The 14,419-nt window shown below is 47.2% G+C and overlaps 2 protein-coding genes across 2 annotated transcripts in view; both read right to left on the reverse strand.

Moving 5' to 3' along the window:
- Positions 1–438: 438 nt before the first annotated feature.
- Positions 439–5,425, reverse strand: LOC105524334. Its single transcript, XM_011959544.1, has 2 exons — positions 4,444–5,425; positions 439–3,729 (listed from the first exon to the last, which is right to left on the reverse strand). Exon 2 carries the CDS (start codon positions 1,228–1,230, stop codon positions 682–684), a length of 549 nt encoding a protein of 182 aa, XP_011814934.1. The 5' UTR covers positions 1,231–3,729; positions 4,444–5,425; the 3' UTR covers positions 439–681.
- Positions 5,426–5,552: 127 nt separating this feature from the next.
- The window catches only part of CBFA2T2 (core-binding factor, runt domain, alpha subunit 2; translocated to, 2), a 56,666-nt gene continuing 47,799 nt past the window's right edge, over positions 5,553–14,419 (reverse strand). The window contains exons 8-10 of the mRNA XM_011960581.1: positions 13,967–14,035; positions 9,475–9,665; positions 5,553–6,158 (exon numbers count right to left, since the gene is read on the reverse strand). Of these exons, the coding sequence (XP_011815971.1) occupies positions 5,859–6,158; positions 9,475–9,665; positions 13,967–14,035 (560 nt within the window). The 3' untranslated portion in view covers positions 5,553–5,858. The remainder of the gene's footprint in view (positions 6,159–9,474; positions 9,666–13,966; positions 14,036–14,419) is intronic.

A 14,419-nucleotide genomic window follows, 5' to 3' on the forward strand; every position in this document is an offset into this window, starting at 1 on the left:
GTCCGGGAGGTAGAGGCTGCATTGAGCTGTAATCGCGCCACTGCACTCCGGCCTGGGCAACAGAGACCCTGCCCGCCCCCACCCCCAAAAAACAAAACAAAACAACCACTTAAGAGAGAAGTAATGGGGGAGTGTCTGGAAGCTGTTGTTGGCCCCTAACCGCAAGGCCCACTGGTGGGCTCCAGCAGCCAGCCTGGTTGGGCCTGGTCCCCACAGGGCACTGAACAGTTGGTGCAGCTGGTTTTCCAGAGGCCAGCTCCAGGCACATGGGGTGCAAGCACCCCCTGCTTCATGCCCTTGGGCACTCTCAGGCCATGACTAAAACCAGTTGGGGCTCCTCTCTCCCCCTTCCTCAAGGATTTGGGAATAAGGGTGAGGGGACACCTCCTAGTGTAGGGACCACCTTTCCTCCTGCTCCCATTCCAGCTTGAGGCAGAAAAGGAATATAGCCTTTTTATTGACTACTTTAAGTAGAACAAACTAAATCCATATTTAACAGTTTTGGTTCATTTATACAGTACATTAAATAAGTTATGCACAGAGTTAGGTAACAAAAGTTCCTATCAGAGTAAAATGACAAAGCACAGAAAAACCAGACTCTAACGCATTCTGTGGGTGGTTTCACATTCATCATCCCCCTTAAAAACCACGCGTGGAGGCTTCGTTCTTAATTTATTTACACTATTGGCTTGCTTTTATGAGTGGAGCCTTTGTAGCCTCATCAGGAACTTGGAAAGCCACATAAGGGGACTGAAGGCCTCTCGGCCCAGCAGTCCTTTCAATCATTCGCCTAATGCTTATTGCTGCTTCTCTGCAATTCTCCAAGGTAGGGATGAGGCTGTCCCCAACAGACACCAGCGTACATGCCCTATTTGGTATAAGCATCACTGAGTATACACTGGGCAGCCGTACGCTTGACCAGATGGGGTCTGTGAGGGAAGCTCCACCTCGGGGGCTATGGAGGGGGAGGAGGGGACGCAACACCCGCCCCTCAGGCCTCCTAACCTTCTCCTGGCTCACGATGGAAAAGGTCACCTGCACCATCATCTTTGGAAATGAGCACGTCGATGCCCGAGGAAAGAGGCAGGTAGTCAACGTTTTGGTTTCACAAGAACCACAGACACTCCAGAGTTGGAAGGGCCCTGCAGAGCTGCTGGCACAGCCCCCACCGCAGTCTGGGCAGGGCTGCTCTCGACAGTTGGCCATGTGGCCCGAGCTGGAACAGTGCATGCTCCGCTGGCTCTTCTTCCATTTGGTTCAGACACGCTACCACCCAGTTTTCTGCAAACAGCTTTAAAAAGAAAAAAAATCTAAGGAAGTTGGTTTGGTCTACTGACCTGGGAGCCTGGAAAACTTATTTCTAGTTCACTTCTGAAGAAAACCTCCATGAAGCGTTCTGTTTTCAGTGATTTATTCAACTCTTCAGTTTCCAGGACAGATGCCCATCCGGTCATTGTTTTCACTCTGAAGAGCTCACTACCATACAATTCCAGCTGTGCTGAACCTTCAAACACACTTGCTGAGATATCCTCTAGAACTACCCAGAACGACATCTATACCCTTTGCAAGCAGGTGATAAGCCAAGGGTCACTAACTCTGGGACAGGGCTGTACAAAGTAAAGTGTAGATTTTTGTCTGGAAGCTGAGGATGTCAAGTTGACACCAAGCAGTGATGAACTCCTGGTGAGCTTCTGGCCCAAATGGGCAAAGGAAGTCCACGTCGCAGAGAGCGGGCAGCAGCCGAGGCCAGGTGTGGACCTGTGGTGGGAAGATGTGTCCTGTTTCCAGACAGACCCACTGGCAGACATTTCTAACCCAGCACTGCCATAGAAATAATCTACCCAATCGGTGACCCCCCCGTCACCCAACCGTGCCTGAGTGGATCTGCTAGAGCACCAGCCCTGGAGCTGCAGCCCCCGTGTGGAGTGCCCCCACCTCCCGAGGTGGACTGCCTAGGCCTGGGCTTAAACAACTTCTTGAGTCACCTTCCCCACAAGATGGAGTCAGCACAGTGCAGGCAGGTGGGGACAAAAAGGACAATCAAAGATGTGAAACCCAGCCCTCAAGAAACTCTTGGGACCTGTGGCATCTTTGTTCTTCTCCGGTCCCTGCAGTCATTCCTCACTTGGCAGAGCATTATGTCCCACAACTCATCAGCGTCCTTTGGCAGGTGGTGCTGAGCACTGGTCTCACCCTAGACATGTCTGGCTGATGGCCAGTCACATGTCGCATCTGCTTTTTCGTTTCTAGGTTTCTGAGGAGCCTGCGCTTGACTGATACCTTCTGTACCACCATGCCAGCCCCTCTTTGCCTTTTATGTCACTGCAAATATTAACTGTAGAGGTCAGTCCTCTAAGCAGCCTGAATTTCCACTCCCCACCTGGTAGCTGAGGTGCTGTCAGCAGAGGCTGGAAACCACACAAGGAACCTGGATTCATTCGCTCCTGCCCCTCTAGCCGCCGCCCACCCTACCCCACTGGTGCTCCTCCTCCTGACCAGAGACTTGGATAATTTCAGAAAGGGATTCTTGAAATGTGAATAGGAGGTCCTGGGCAGAGGCCCTCATGACTTCTGTGTGAAACCGACCAGAATTAACACAGCAAAAGGTCTGCAAACTGAGCTTCAGTGTGGAATACTGCGCAGGTTTGCAGATCAGCCTCTGGGCAGCACATGGAAAAGCATTACAAAGAGTCAAAAAACGAAACTATCACAGGAACCACAGCCCACAAAAGTAGGCCAGGTTCTGCACACCAAACCTAAGCCTTAGCCATAGAAATGGGCATTGAACCCTAATAAATATTATTTTGTTGGTTTTGGCTCCTTATTCCAACCAGTAAAAGCATGAGCTACCCTGGCTTGTTTTATGGCCACTGGAGATTTTAAAAACCTGCGTAAGCCCGGACACAGTGGCTCATGCCTGTAATCCTGGCACTTTGGGAGGCCGAGGCGGGCAGATCACCTGAGGTCGGGAGTTTGAGACCAGCCTGACCAACATGGAGAAACCCCATCTCTACTAAAAATACAAAATTAGCTGGGCGTGGTGGCGGGTGCCTGTAATCCCAGCTACTCGGGAGGCTGAGGCAGGAGACTCGCTTGAACCTGGGAGGCCGAGGTTGCAGTGAGCTGAGATCATGCCATTGCACTCCAGCCTGGGCGACAAGAGAGAAACTCCATCTCAAAACAAACAAACAAAACAATGAAAACAAAACCTGCTTACAGTGTTAATCCAACAAATCCATGAAAAACCAGCAGGCTGGCGTAGAGGCTCTGTGACCTCCTTGTGAGACAGCTATGTCTCATGCAAATGTGACCCTGTCTGGGGTACTGACTCCATCCCCCTTAGTCAGGGTTCCCCACTAAGGACTGAGGCTGAAGGAGGCAGATGCGGGTGGGGGATACCCATGTATTAGGCTGACTGGAAAACTGTGGAGCTTATGTGTTCCACAGCAAAGGAACATGACTCCCTGCCGTTCTTTCCCTGGCCACACCTTACTTTAGGCAACGGAAATCTAGGCATTTTAAAGGTGTCGTGCACTAGGTTTCTATGTAAGACTGAAAATGTTTGGTTAGAGTGAATTGGGGCCTTGAAATTCTCAAATTTTGCTTTTTTTTTCTTTTTCTTTTTCTGAGACGGAGTCTTGCTGTATTGCCCAGGCTGGAGTACAGTGGCGGAATCTCGGCTCATCGCAACCTCTGGCTTGTGGGTTCAAGTGATTCTCCTGTCTCAGCCTCCTGAGTAGCTAGCATTATAGTTGAGTGCCACCACGCCCGGCTAATTTTTGTATTGTTTTTAGTAGAGACAGGGTTTCACCATGTTGGCCAGACTGGTCTTGAACTCCTGACCTCAAGTGATCTGCCTGCCTCGGTCTCCGAAAGTGCTGGGATTACAGGAGTGAGCCACTAAGCCTGGCCAGGACTTGAAATTCTAAAGTAAGATGTACCTGTAGGCAAGGACAAGGCTACCTGTGCGGATCCCTTTTCCTTTATGGTACTGACAGCTTTTATTTTAGACTCTGGTCAGTGCACAGAGGTGGAGATTTAAACTTGTGCTTCAAAGGCCAGCTGGAGCAGAGCCAATCAGACTTACTCCAACTGATTTCTGGGTGTGAGAGGATGCTAGAGGCTCAAAGATGGAGAGCCGGAGGAGTCGGGGTCCTCAGACTCCCATCAAAACGAAAAAGACAAGCCGGGTGTGGTGGCTCACGCTTGTAATCCCTGCACTTTGGGAGGTCAAGGCAGGTGGATCACTTGAAGTCAGGAGTTCAAGATCAGCCTGGCCAACGTGGTGAAACCCTGTCTCTACTAAAAATACAAAAATTAGCTGGGCATGGTGGGTGGTAGGCGCCTGTAATCCCAGCTACTCGGGAGGCTGAAGCAGGAGAATTGCTTGAACCTGGAAGGCAGAGGTTGCAGTAAGCCAAGATCATGCCACTGCACTCCAGCCTGGCTGACAGAGCGAGACTTTGTGTTAAAAAACAACAACAACAACAAACAAAACCCAAAAAGACAGGGAAGAATGTGGGAGGCAGTTCCTAACATTCTGAAAGGGATATAGGTGATGTCCCGTTTGAAAAAGGGAAGCTAGGAAGAAAAATTGATCAACTTTTCCCAAAATGGTTCTCACATCTCATAAAACCTTTCTGATGAGCTCAAGGAGAGAGGCTATCAGATAACACAAGAGAAGGAAACAGAAGTTGTATGCCTGATGATAAGTCAACATAGTAGATATAATGACCTGTAACTATGAGGTCCGAAGAATTCTTTGAGGTCCAGGAGGGCTTTTCAGACAAGACCAGGCCTTGACAGTGGGGGCAAGTCCTACCAACCTGCCACAGCACGTCCAGCAGGACAACTGTGGCTCGGCAGGTGCCAAATAGAGCCCATGGGCAGAAGATGCCCACAGCGTTCCAGATGTGTGTGGTCTGAGAGATAAAAGGACACAGAATAAGACGACTGTGCAAATAGCCAAGTGGTGGCAGAAGTTCTGCATTTCCAAGAGATGATCCACTCAATAATTTGACGATACTAGTTTGGCCAACATGCTCAGAGAGAACAGACTATCCACAACTGAGTCTCATTCTCTCTCAGACCAATCCATGTGCTGGAAACTATTTTCTGCACAAGCAAAATCAAATGAGAAAAAAAACGGGTCCCAAACTAAAGTAGCCAGCAAGGCTTGTCCAAAATCATCTGTGATGTGGGGGAAGTTTTATTTGTTTATGTTTTTGCTACTACGGGTGCTTTTATTGCAACAGTGACTTCTTTCCTGTGGACTCTGAGATCTTAACAAGTCTGAACAGCAAGGTTGAGAAGAGAGTCCTGAGTGCCGCCTGTTGCTTACCCAAGTCCCCGTGAGGCCAATCAGTGTCATCTGCTGAGGATGGAGATGGGGCCGAAAGAGCTGTTCAGGGGTGAGGCAGGCTGCTCCCTGTTCAGGGGTGAGACAGGCAACTCCCTGCCCGAGGGGCCTCCTCCACAGCCTGCTGCCTGCTGCCTCCAGCCTGGCTGAGCACATTGGACAGTCTGCTGACTCAAGGAGATGGGGAGGGGAGCTGGTGGTCTACACTGAAAAGGGGCTGGCTAAGTCAGCTTCAGTGGGGAGGAACAAACCAGGAAAGCCATGGAGGAGGCAGGTTGGGCCGGCTGCCCACGTGCAGAGAATGGCACACTGGCTCCGCAGACAGCAAGTGTCCAGAGAGGCTGTGGGGCGCTATTATTCAGGCTTGGATTCTTCCTGCCTCCAATTCATTTCTTGCTAATGACCCGGCAGAGCTACATGCACGGGTTCCAACAGACAGTCCCACAGCCCAAGCACTCTGTGGTGCTGAGCAGCCATCAGGGTAAGTAGAGTCCGGGGCTCAGAGTCCGTTGGTGTCAATAGCTGTCACGGAAGCAGGTGTTGAGGAACGCGACGTGGTTGCCGAGGTCTTGTCGAGGGCTGGGCTGGGCACGCTGCAGTCAGCGGACCTGGCAGAGGAGCCCCTGCCTACAGGAAGCAGTGGCCGACCCTGGCCGTGGGGACTCTGGCCATGCAGGTTCTGACCACAGAGGCGGTGGTGCCGCTCCCAGTCCTTGTGCTGGCAGAAAGAGCCGCAGTATCGCGCGATATTGCAGCCACTGCATGTCTCGCTGGCTTTGCGGCCACAGTTCCAGCAGTTCTGCAAGACACAGGCATCAGTTAGTGGTTGCTGGGATCGAGGGGCAGGCTTGCCATTCATTCCCTGCACAGTAAAGCAAGAGGCTACATGTACAGAACCCCAGCTTCGGAGCTACATACACCTGTGGTCAAGTCCTCCCTCTACTGCTGTTTAACTATGAAAAATACACACTGCTTTTCTGAGTTTCCTTCCTGTGTAAAACAAGAAAACTACTTCCCTGCAGGATGACAGAACAGTGAAATGAGGAGTGTGTGTGAAAATACCTTACACAGCACCAGCCTAGGGCAGGTGGCCATCTCTTCTGCTTAAGGCATGGACTCATCTTTTGACTCATATTTTAATAGAAACCAAACCAAACTCTGTGCAAGAATCTCCCCCAATAGCCATCTATCCTAAGACCACATGTGTTAAGACGAACATTTATCCTACTCCTTTCTGCATGTGCCACCATGCCTGGCTAATTTTCGTAATTATACATATATATATAGCAGAGGTGGGGTTTTGCCATGTTGGCCAGGCTGGTCTTGAACTCCTGAGCTCAAGTGATCTGCCTGTCTCAGCCTCCCAAAGTGTCAGGATTACAAGCACCTGGCTGATATTGCTTCCCTCACTAGAGAAATAATCATCATTGTTTTTACTAATAATCTGACTTAAGCAAAGCTGCTGCTGCTGTTTTGTTTTGTTTTTCTTTTTGGAGACAGGGTCTTGCTATGTTGCCCAGGCTGGACTTGACCTCCTAGGCTCCAGGGATCCTCCCACACTCCTACCTTAGCCTCCTGAGTAGCTGGGACTATAGGCATGTGCCACCATGCCTGGCTGATTCTTTAATTTTTTGTAGAGACAGAGTCTCCTTATATTGCCCAGGCTGGTCTTGAACTCCCAGCCTCAAAGGACCCTCCCACCTTGGCCTCCTAAAAAGCTGGAATTACAGGCATGGGCCACTGTGCCTGTTCCCTAATAACTATCAGACCAATAGGATAGGAGCTGCTATACTCACTGAACAGAGATGCAGACTGATTCCTTCAAGGGTATACTGCCAGTGTGAGACGGAACTGGGACTAGAAGTCAGGACTCCTAACCTCTAGTCCTGGCCTCCTTCCTCCCCCATACCAAACCACCTTTCACAATATGAACAAGAAACTCCAGGGATACCTGCTAAATTTCAACAAGAATATTCTAGATGAATATTCTTGATGGACAAGAATCAGCCATTTTGGTCCAATGCAAACTCATCCAAAGGATGGGCCCTTTATCCTTTCCCTGCTTTGGAAAGTGATTTTGCAGGGATAGGTGCTGGTGTACACCTCACCTGGAGGTTACATTGTGGCTTGTTTAAAATTACAATTCCTTAAAAGCACAATTCTCAAAATGGAGAGCTGGGATTTAAACCTACGCAATCCAGATCCAGGATCTACGCTCTAAGCCAAAAGCTATACTCTTTCTTTGGAGACAGACACAGTTAAAGATAAACACAGAGATAAAAGTAGATAGATAAGGACAAATACAGATACTGATATGGATGGCTATAGATACACAATTAAACATACAGAACAGAAACAGATATATCACTCTCAAAAACAATTCTCTTTTCCCCCCCATCCTGCCATCATCATCATCTATTTTCTTTCTTTTTTTTTTTTTAAAGAGATGGGGTCTTGCTGTCCCACCCAGGCTGGAGTGCAGTGTTACGATCATGGTCAGGCTTGAACCTCCTGGGCTCAAGCGATCCTCCTGCCTCAGCCTCCAAAGTAACTGGACTACAGGTGCATGACACCATGCCTAGCTAATTTTTAAATTCCCCCCCGCCCCCCAAGAAATGGTGTCTTACCATCTAGCCCAAGCTGGTCTTGAACTCCTGAGCTCAAGTGTTCATAGCTCAGCTTGGCCTCCCAAAGTGCTGAGATTACAGGCATTGGCCACTGCGCCCAGCCTCAAAAACAATTCTAAAGAAAAAGGAGAGGCTGGATGTGATGGCTCATGCCTGTAATCCCAGCTCTTAGGGAGGCAGAGGCAGGAGGATAGCTTGAACCCAGGAGTTTGAGACCTGCCTGGGCAATATAGCGAGACCCCACAAAAAAAAAAAAAAAAAGGAAGAGAGAATGAAAAGGTAGAGGGGATTAAAGAAACTATTTTCTCACAATCCATAGTACCTGTATTGAAGAGCTATAATAAGGAATTTCACTACATCCTCTGTGATAGCAACATGGTATTTAGGCATTTTAATCTGCACATTGCTCAAGGTGGGTGAATCACTTGAGGCTAGGAGTTCGAGATTAGCCTGGCCAACATGGCAAAAACCCATCTCTACTAAAAATACAAAAATTAGCCAGGAGTGCTGGCACGCACCTGTAGTCCAAGCTACTTGGGAGGCTGAGGTGGGAGAATCGCTTGAACCTGGAGGTGGAGGCTGCAGTGAGCTGAGACTGCACCATTGCACTCCAGCCTCGGTGACAGAGTGAGTGCTGAACTTCAAGAGAATGTCCCAAAGACAGCTGGTCTCCCATCCAGTAGATGAGATCTACCTACTTACAGAAAGAAACTGGTTTCTTGTTTTAAAGCTGAAAAATGACTGAAATGAAAGTTACAGAAAAACTGCATTAAATCCAAAAGGGCTGCTCTCATGTTGTCACAGGTTGTTTACTTTTTCAGTTTGTTCATTTTTCTCCTTACTGTAGTACCCAAGCGTCCTGTATAGAACCATCACCAAGTCCTGGGCCCTGGGCCCTGGGCAATCAGGCAGATATATCCAACCTGTTACTTCAGTCCACAAACCAGCTATCCTTTTTGTAAAAAGTCTAGGTGCTATAGGACCCTGCACTTTCTTACTCCTGTATCCTGACTTCAGCACCAAAGGAGTATATCAGTTGCATTCCCTGAGCCACAGTCTCCTCATCTGCAAATTAGGGATTCAACATTATCCACCTCATAGGGCCACTGTGAGACTCAAAAAGAAAATATACAACTTTGCTGGGTGTCTGGCACACAGTAAGCCTACTCTGTCAATGCTGGTCATTATCATCATCGTGCAATTACACAAACTCTGTCTTTAGGGTGAATTCTCAAAATTTAAACCAATACATTGAGCCTCTCTCTATATATATGTATGTATGTAAAAATACAACTTAACAATTCACTATCTTGGTATGTAAAAGAGTCTTAGCGTGAGAACCAAAACTCTTCTGGCACTGGATAAAAATTATCCTCATTGAGCTCAAGAGTGGACTGCCTGTGTCTTCCTGCCCAGTGTATGAGAGGAAGGCAGTGGGCGTGGTCACTCCAGCCACCCACCCCGGCCCCCAGGGCGCAGAGCTCTCACCTCCGTGGATTCCTCTTGCTCGTTGATGACGAGGAAAGCGTCCTCCGCGGCCTGCCGCTTGACGTCCGCTATGGTTTGCTCCATTCGTGCTCTCTCTGTTGCAATCACTTCAAAGGCTTTCTGCTCTGCCTCAGCGACGGCCTTCTGTACTTCTGACATGGCCTGAATTTTCACCTTATTCACAGCTTCTTCTAGAAGAAAGTGACAGTAAAATCAACTGGCCGAGAAATATTTTCCCTCCCACCCCACTGCGATTCTAAGTAAGGACAGAGCTGACACAAAATGATATTTTCTAAAACTCCACAGGGAGGAACACATGATCTTCACACTCATGTGTCCATCACACAGGTGCTGGCTGGTACGGAGATGGAGGTGGGCACTGAGCTAGGGCTGTAGACACAAGTGACTAGACACAGGCCACACTCTCCTGACTGCTTGTGACCAAGTATGAAAGTGTTTCAGGTGCCATCATGTATGTCACTATAAGAAACTAGAGTTCCAAGGAGAAAAGTGATCAGCTCTTCAGTGGGCAGGGGAAATCAAGACAACGTGTTGTGCTTGAGATGGTAGATGGAAATGAGTTTTTGCAAAGTCTTGCATGCCAAACTAAGAAATTTGACCTTTTCTTTTTTTCTGAGACAGGGCCTTGCTCTGTTGCCCAGGCTGGAGTGCACTGGTACGGTCACAGCACACTGCAGCCTTGACCTCTCTGAATCATGATCCTCCCACCTCAGCCTTCTGAGGAGCTAGGACTGCAGGCGTGTCCCACCACACTCGGCTAATTTAAAAAATTTTTTTTGTAGAGACGATGTCTTACTATGTTGCTGAGGCTTGTCTCAAACTCCTGGGCTCAAGTGATCCTCCTACTTCAGCCTCCCAAAGTGCTGGTGTTAAACTGTTACACGGGTGAGGCACCACTCCCCGCTTGACTTTATTTTCATTTTTTTTTTTTTTTTGAGACAGAGTCTCACTCTGTTGTCCAGGCTGGAGTGCAGTGGTGCTATCTCGGCTCACTGCAAGCTCCGCCTCCTGGGTTCACGCCATTCTCCTATCTCAGCCTCCTGAGTAGCTGGGACTACAGGTGCCCACCACCATGCCCGGCTAATATTTTTTGTATTTTTAGTAGAGACGGGGTTTCACAATGTTAGCCAGGATGGTCTCAATCTCCTGACCTCGTGATCCGCCCGCCTTGGCCTCCCAAAGTGCTGTGATTACAAGCATGAACCACCATGCCCAGCTGGCTTGACCTTATTTTCAAAGGAAACTCCATAAAGGTTTCTATGCAAGGGGAAGATTAAAGACAGAGATAGCAACCAGGAGACTGGTGCAATGATTGAACTGATATAAGAGGCTGAATTTAGGCAGAAGTAAGTGGCACTGAGGAAGGGATGAGACAGAAAAAGGTTGGGAGCACCGAAGGGCCTGGAAGTGGAGGTGAAAGAGAAGAATGGTAGTGCTAGGCAATGAAATGGACAGTCCACACAAAACTAGCATGGAGGCAAGTGAGAAGTCAGAGGTGCCTCTGGGGCATCCAGGTATAAATGGCCAGGAGGCAATTATAAATAAATAAGACTAGGTGGAGAAACATGGGCTAAAGACATAGACTCGGGCAGATGGCCAAAAGCCCTGGGTTTTTAAACCCTGTCCACTTACCATCATGCTACCTGGTTCTTGATCACTTCCTCCCATCACCAATGCCCTGCTTGATTTCCCTAGTGTAGACACCGCAAAGTACCATACTGCATGTGTTTGAGCCTCAGTCCTATGAGAATGTGAATGTGGAGTCCCAATATACATAGCTCCCTACATAAGTCCACAGGACCAAACAATCCAGAAGCCTAAGGACACTCACTCACAGTTTACCTCTTGCACATGGCACGGACTCAAGGGAGGTTCAAACACAGAGTTCTAGGCTGCAGTGAAACAACTTTCCATCTTATGGCTCTGGCCTTAAGAAAAGAAAGTCTTCACCCCAGAGGCCAAGAACCTTTCAAAAGTCTCTTATCAGATGCCTCTTATTGAGCCAGCGTAACAATGCTCTCAGGTACATTTTATCCCCTCAGCTTAACCATGAATTAGTAATTATCTTGGTTTGGCTAGCTATCTTACTGGAGGTCATCTAAGGTCACAGATGGCACTGTAGCAGAGCAAGGACTCAAATTGAGCTGTCCCAACACCAAAGTTGGGCTCTTAACCATAGTTAACCAAAGGTGTCTCCCAAGTAATCCAAGTCACTAGTTTTAAAGATACCTTGTGGCCGGGCACATTACAGGCTCATGCCTGTAATCCTAGCACTTTGGGAGGCCAAGGCGGGTGGATCACCTGAAGTCAGGAGTTTGAAACCAGCCTGGCCAACATGGTGAAACCCCATCTCTACTAAAAATACAAAAATTAGCCGGGCATCATGGTCGAGGGGGCCTGTAATCCCAGGTACTGGGAAGGCTAAGGCAGGAGAGTTGCTTGAACTTGTGAAGTAGAGACTGCAGTGAGCTGAGATTGTGCCATTGCACTCCAGCCTGGGCAACAGAGCAAGACTCCATCTCAAAAACAAACAAACAAACAAAAAAGGCCGGGTGCAGTAGCTCATGCCTGTAATCCCAGCATTTTGGGGGACTGAGGCAGGTGGATCACCTGAGGTCAGGAGTTACAGACCAGCCTCAACATGGAGAAACCCCATCCTCACTAAAATACAAAATTAGCAGGGCGTGATGGTGCATGCCTGTAATCCCAGCTACTCGGGAGGCTGAGGCAGGAGAACTGCTTGAACCTGGGAGGCAGAAGTTGTGGTGAGCCAAGATCGTGCCATTGCACTCCAGCCTGGGCAACAAGAGTGAAATTCCTCACAAAAAAAAAAAAAAAAAAAAAAGACAGAGATCTTGTATATAGTAATTATTATTCTCTCACCTTATGATTATCTTCATTTCCCAAAATTCTATTCCACTTTTTATTAACATAATATACATTTTCCCATTTTCAACTGCAAGGATTTTTACAATTTAATGTAGTTTTCAAATTGTTTTTAATGGTGAAATAATACTTTGTTGTACAGTGGCACAGGGGCTCACTGCAGCCTTAACTTCCCATGGTCAAGTGATCCTTCCCCCTCAGTCCCCTAGGTAGCTGGGTCTGTCCACCTTGGCCTCCCAAAATGCTGGGATTACAGGTGTGAGCCACCCCACCCCACCCATACTGTTTCTTCTTTAATAATTTGTATAATTTGTATTTAAGTCTGGACCATTTGCTTTTGAAAGGAAACATTCAAAGACATGAAAGTGAGAAATGAGGCTGGGCGCAGTGGCTCACACCTGTAATCCCAGCTCTTTGGGAGGCGAGGTGGGCGGAGAAACCCCATCTATACCACAAATACAAAATTAGCCAGGCATGGTGGTGCATGCCTATAATCTCAGCTACTCGGGAGGCTAAGGCAGGAGAAGAGCTTGAACCAGGGAGGTGGAGGTTGCAGTGAGCTGAGATCATACCACTGCACTCCAGCCTGGGCAACAAGAGCGAAATTCCATCTCAAAAAAAAAAAGGAAAAGGAAGGAATGATTCCAAGAATCTGCAGGTACTCACTTAATTTCTTATATAAGCCTCTGAACAATTAGAGTGTCATCAACAAGGTCTTTTAAAATGGTCAACAACGGAGGGTTAAAGACAAGTTTAATTTATCAGAGATTCTTTATCTTACATTATCCTGACTACTAATAAGGAAAAATATTTTGCAATATGTTTATTTGTATTTCTCATAGCATAATGTGTCTGTTCATATCTTTTGTTTATTTGCTTACTACTGTCTAGACCCTTGAAAGAGTCTTTATGAATGTAGGTATTACATTTTTGTAGAAATAAATTTTATCTTAGTAAGAAAACCAAAAGTTGTATTGGACTTAAAAAATGAAACTGGGACGGGGAGGCAAGAAGGGAAAGAATGCCAATATTTGGATAAGGTTGACATTAGTGATGTGACATTCATTCCCAAACTTACAAAATAGGCAATCCCCACCCTCCTTTATTCTTGTAAAAAAGAAGGCCTAGCAAGAACAGTCTTCACTATAGTAGGCACAGTGAAGGTGAAAGAAAGCACACAGGGATTACAGAGCTGTGCCCAGAGCAGAATTTGGGCACAAATGTGGCAGTAGTGTGAACACAGTATACTGCAGACACCAGTGAAGAGATTAGGCAAAATGAACTCTGCTGCAGGCCCAGAAACAGGGCAAGTCAAGAAGTACTTATTGCCTCAGCGTGACCCAGTGGAAGAGTGTGAAAGGGACTGGAGGGAGCTATTCCAAACTCCTGACCGGCAAAGTAACAAGACAGGTATCTGGAGACATGCAGGACAAGCCAGAGTGGGAGAGGCAAGAGCCTAGAACTCTATGAGGAGCAAGTTATTATACAACCAAAGGACCCAGTTACCAACCATTCGCCCAGTTATCTGTTCTCTGCTCCCACAAATTAGTGAGTCTGCATGACCTATGAGTGGTCAGACACATACCTGTTTTCTTCCAAAACTCCACAGGTACATATCCTGTACCTGGCCTGCTGTTGAACTCTCTCTGAGAATCTACACAAGAGACATAAAAAGCATAGGGTAAGAAGCTGTCTATAATCAGCAGTTTTATTTTTGATCAGATTTCTCATTCACCAGTTAGACTCAAACATTTATTTCATTTAGTATAAAAAATTCTCATATAAGGGCTAAAAATTAGCTTATAAAATAGTACACAGTAAATATTTAGTTTTAAAACACACAACCCCATCAAATGAACAAATTAACAGTATTTCAAAGTGGTGAGATTAAAAGTGATATTCACTTTCTTCTTTTTACTTACCTATTATGTCCTAGTTTTTTCCCCTATCAACATGGGTTTTTAAGGTATAGTACTCCCTAAAATATAAACATAAGTGCACACATTTTTTTTTTTTTTTTTTTTTGAGATGGAGTCTT

The sequence above is a fragment of the Colobus angolensis genome, unplaced genomic scaffold (genome assembly GCF_000951035.1).
Source record: "Colobus angolensis palliatus isolate OR3802 unplaced genomic scaffold, Cang.pa_1.0 Scaffold114, whole genome shotgun sequence".
In the NCBI taxonomy this organism is placed as follows: Eukaryota; Metazoa; Chordata; class Mammalia; order Primates; family Cercopithecidae; genus Colobus; species Colobus angolensis.

What these genes read in the sequence shown, in the direction of transcription:
- LOC105524334 (XM_011959544.1), bottom strand. Translation starts at nt 1,230, where the DNA reads ATGCACTGTTCCAGCTCGGGCCACATGGCCAACTGTCGAGAGCAGCCC.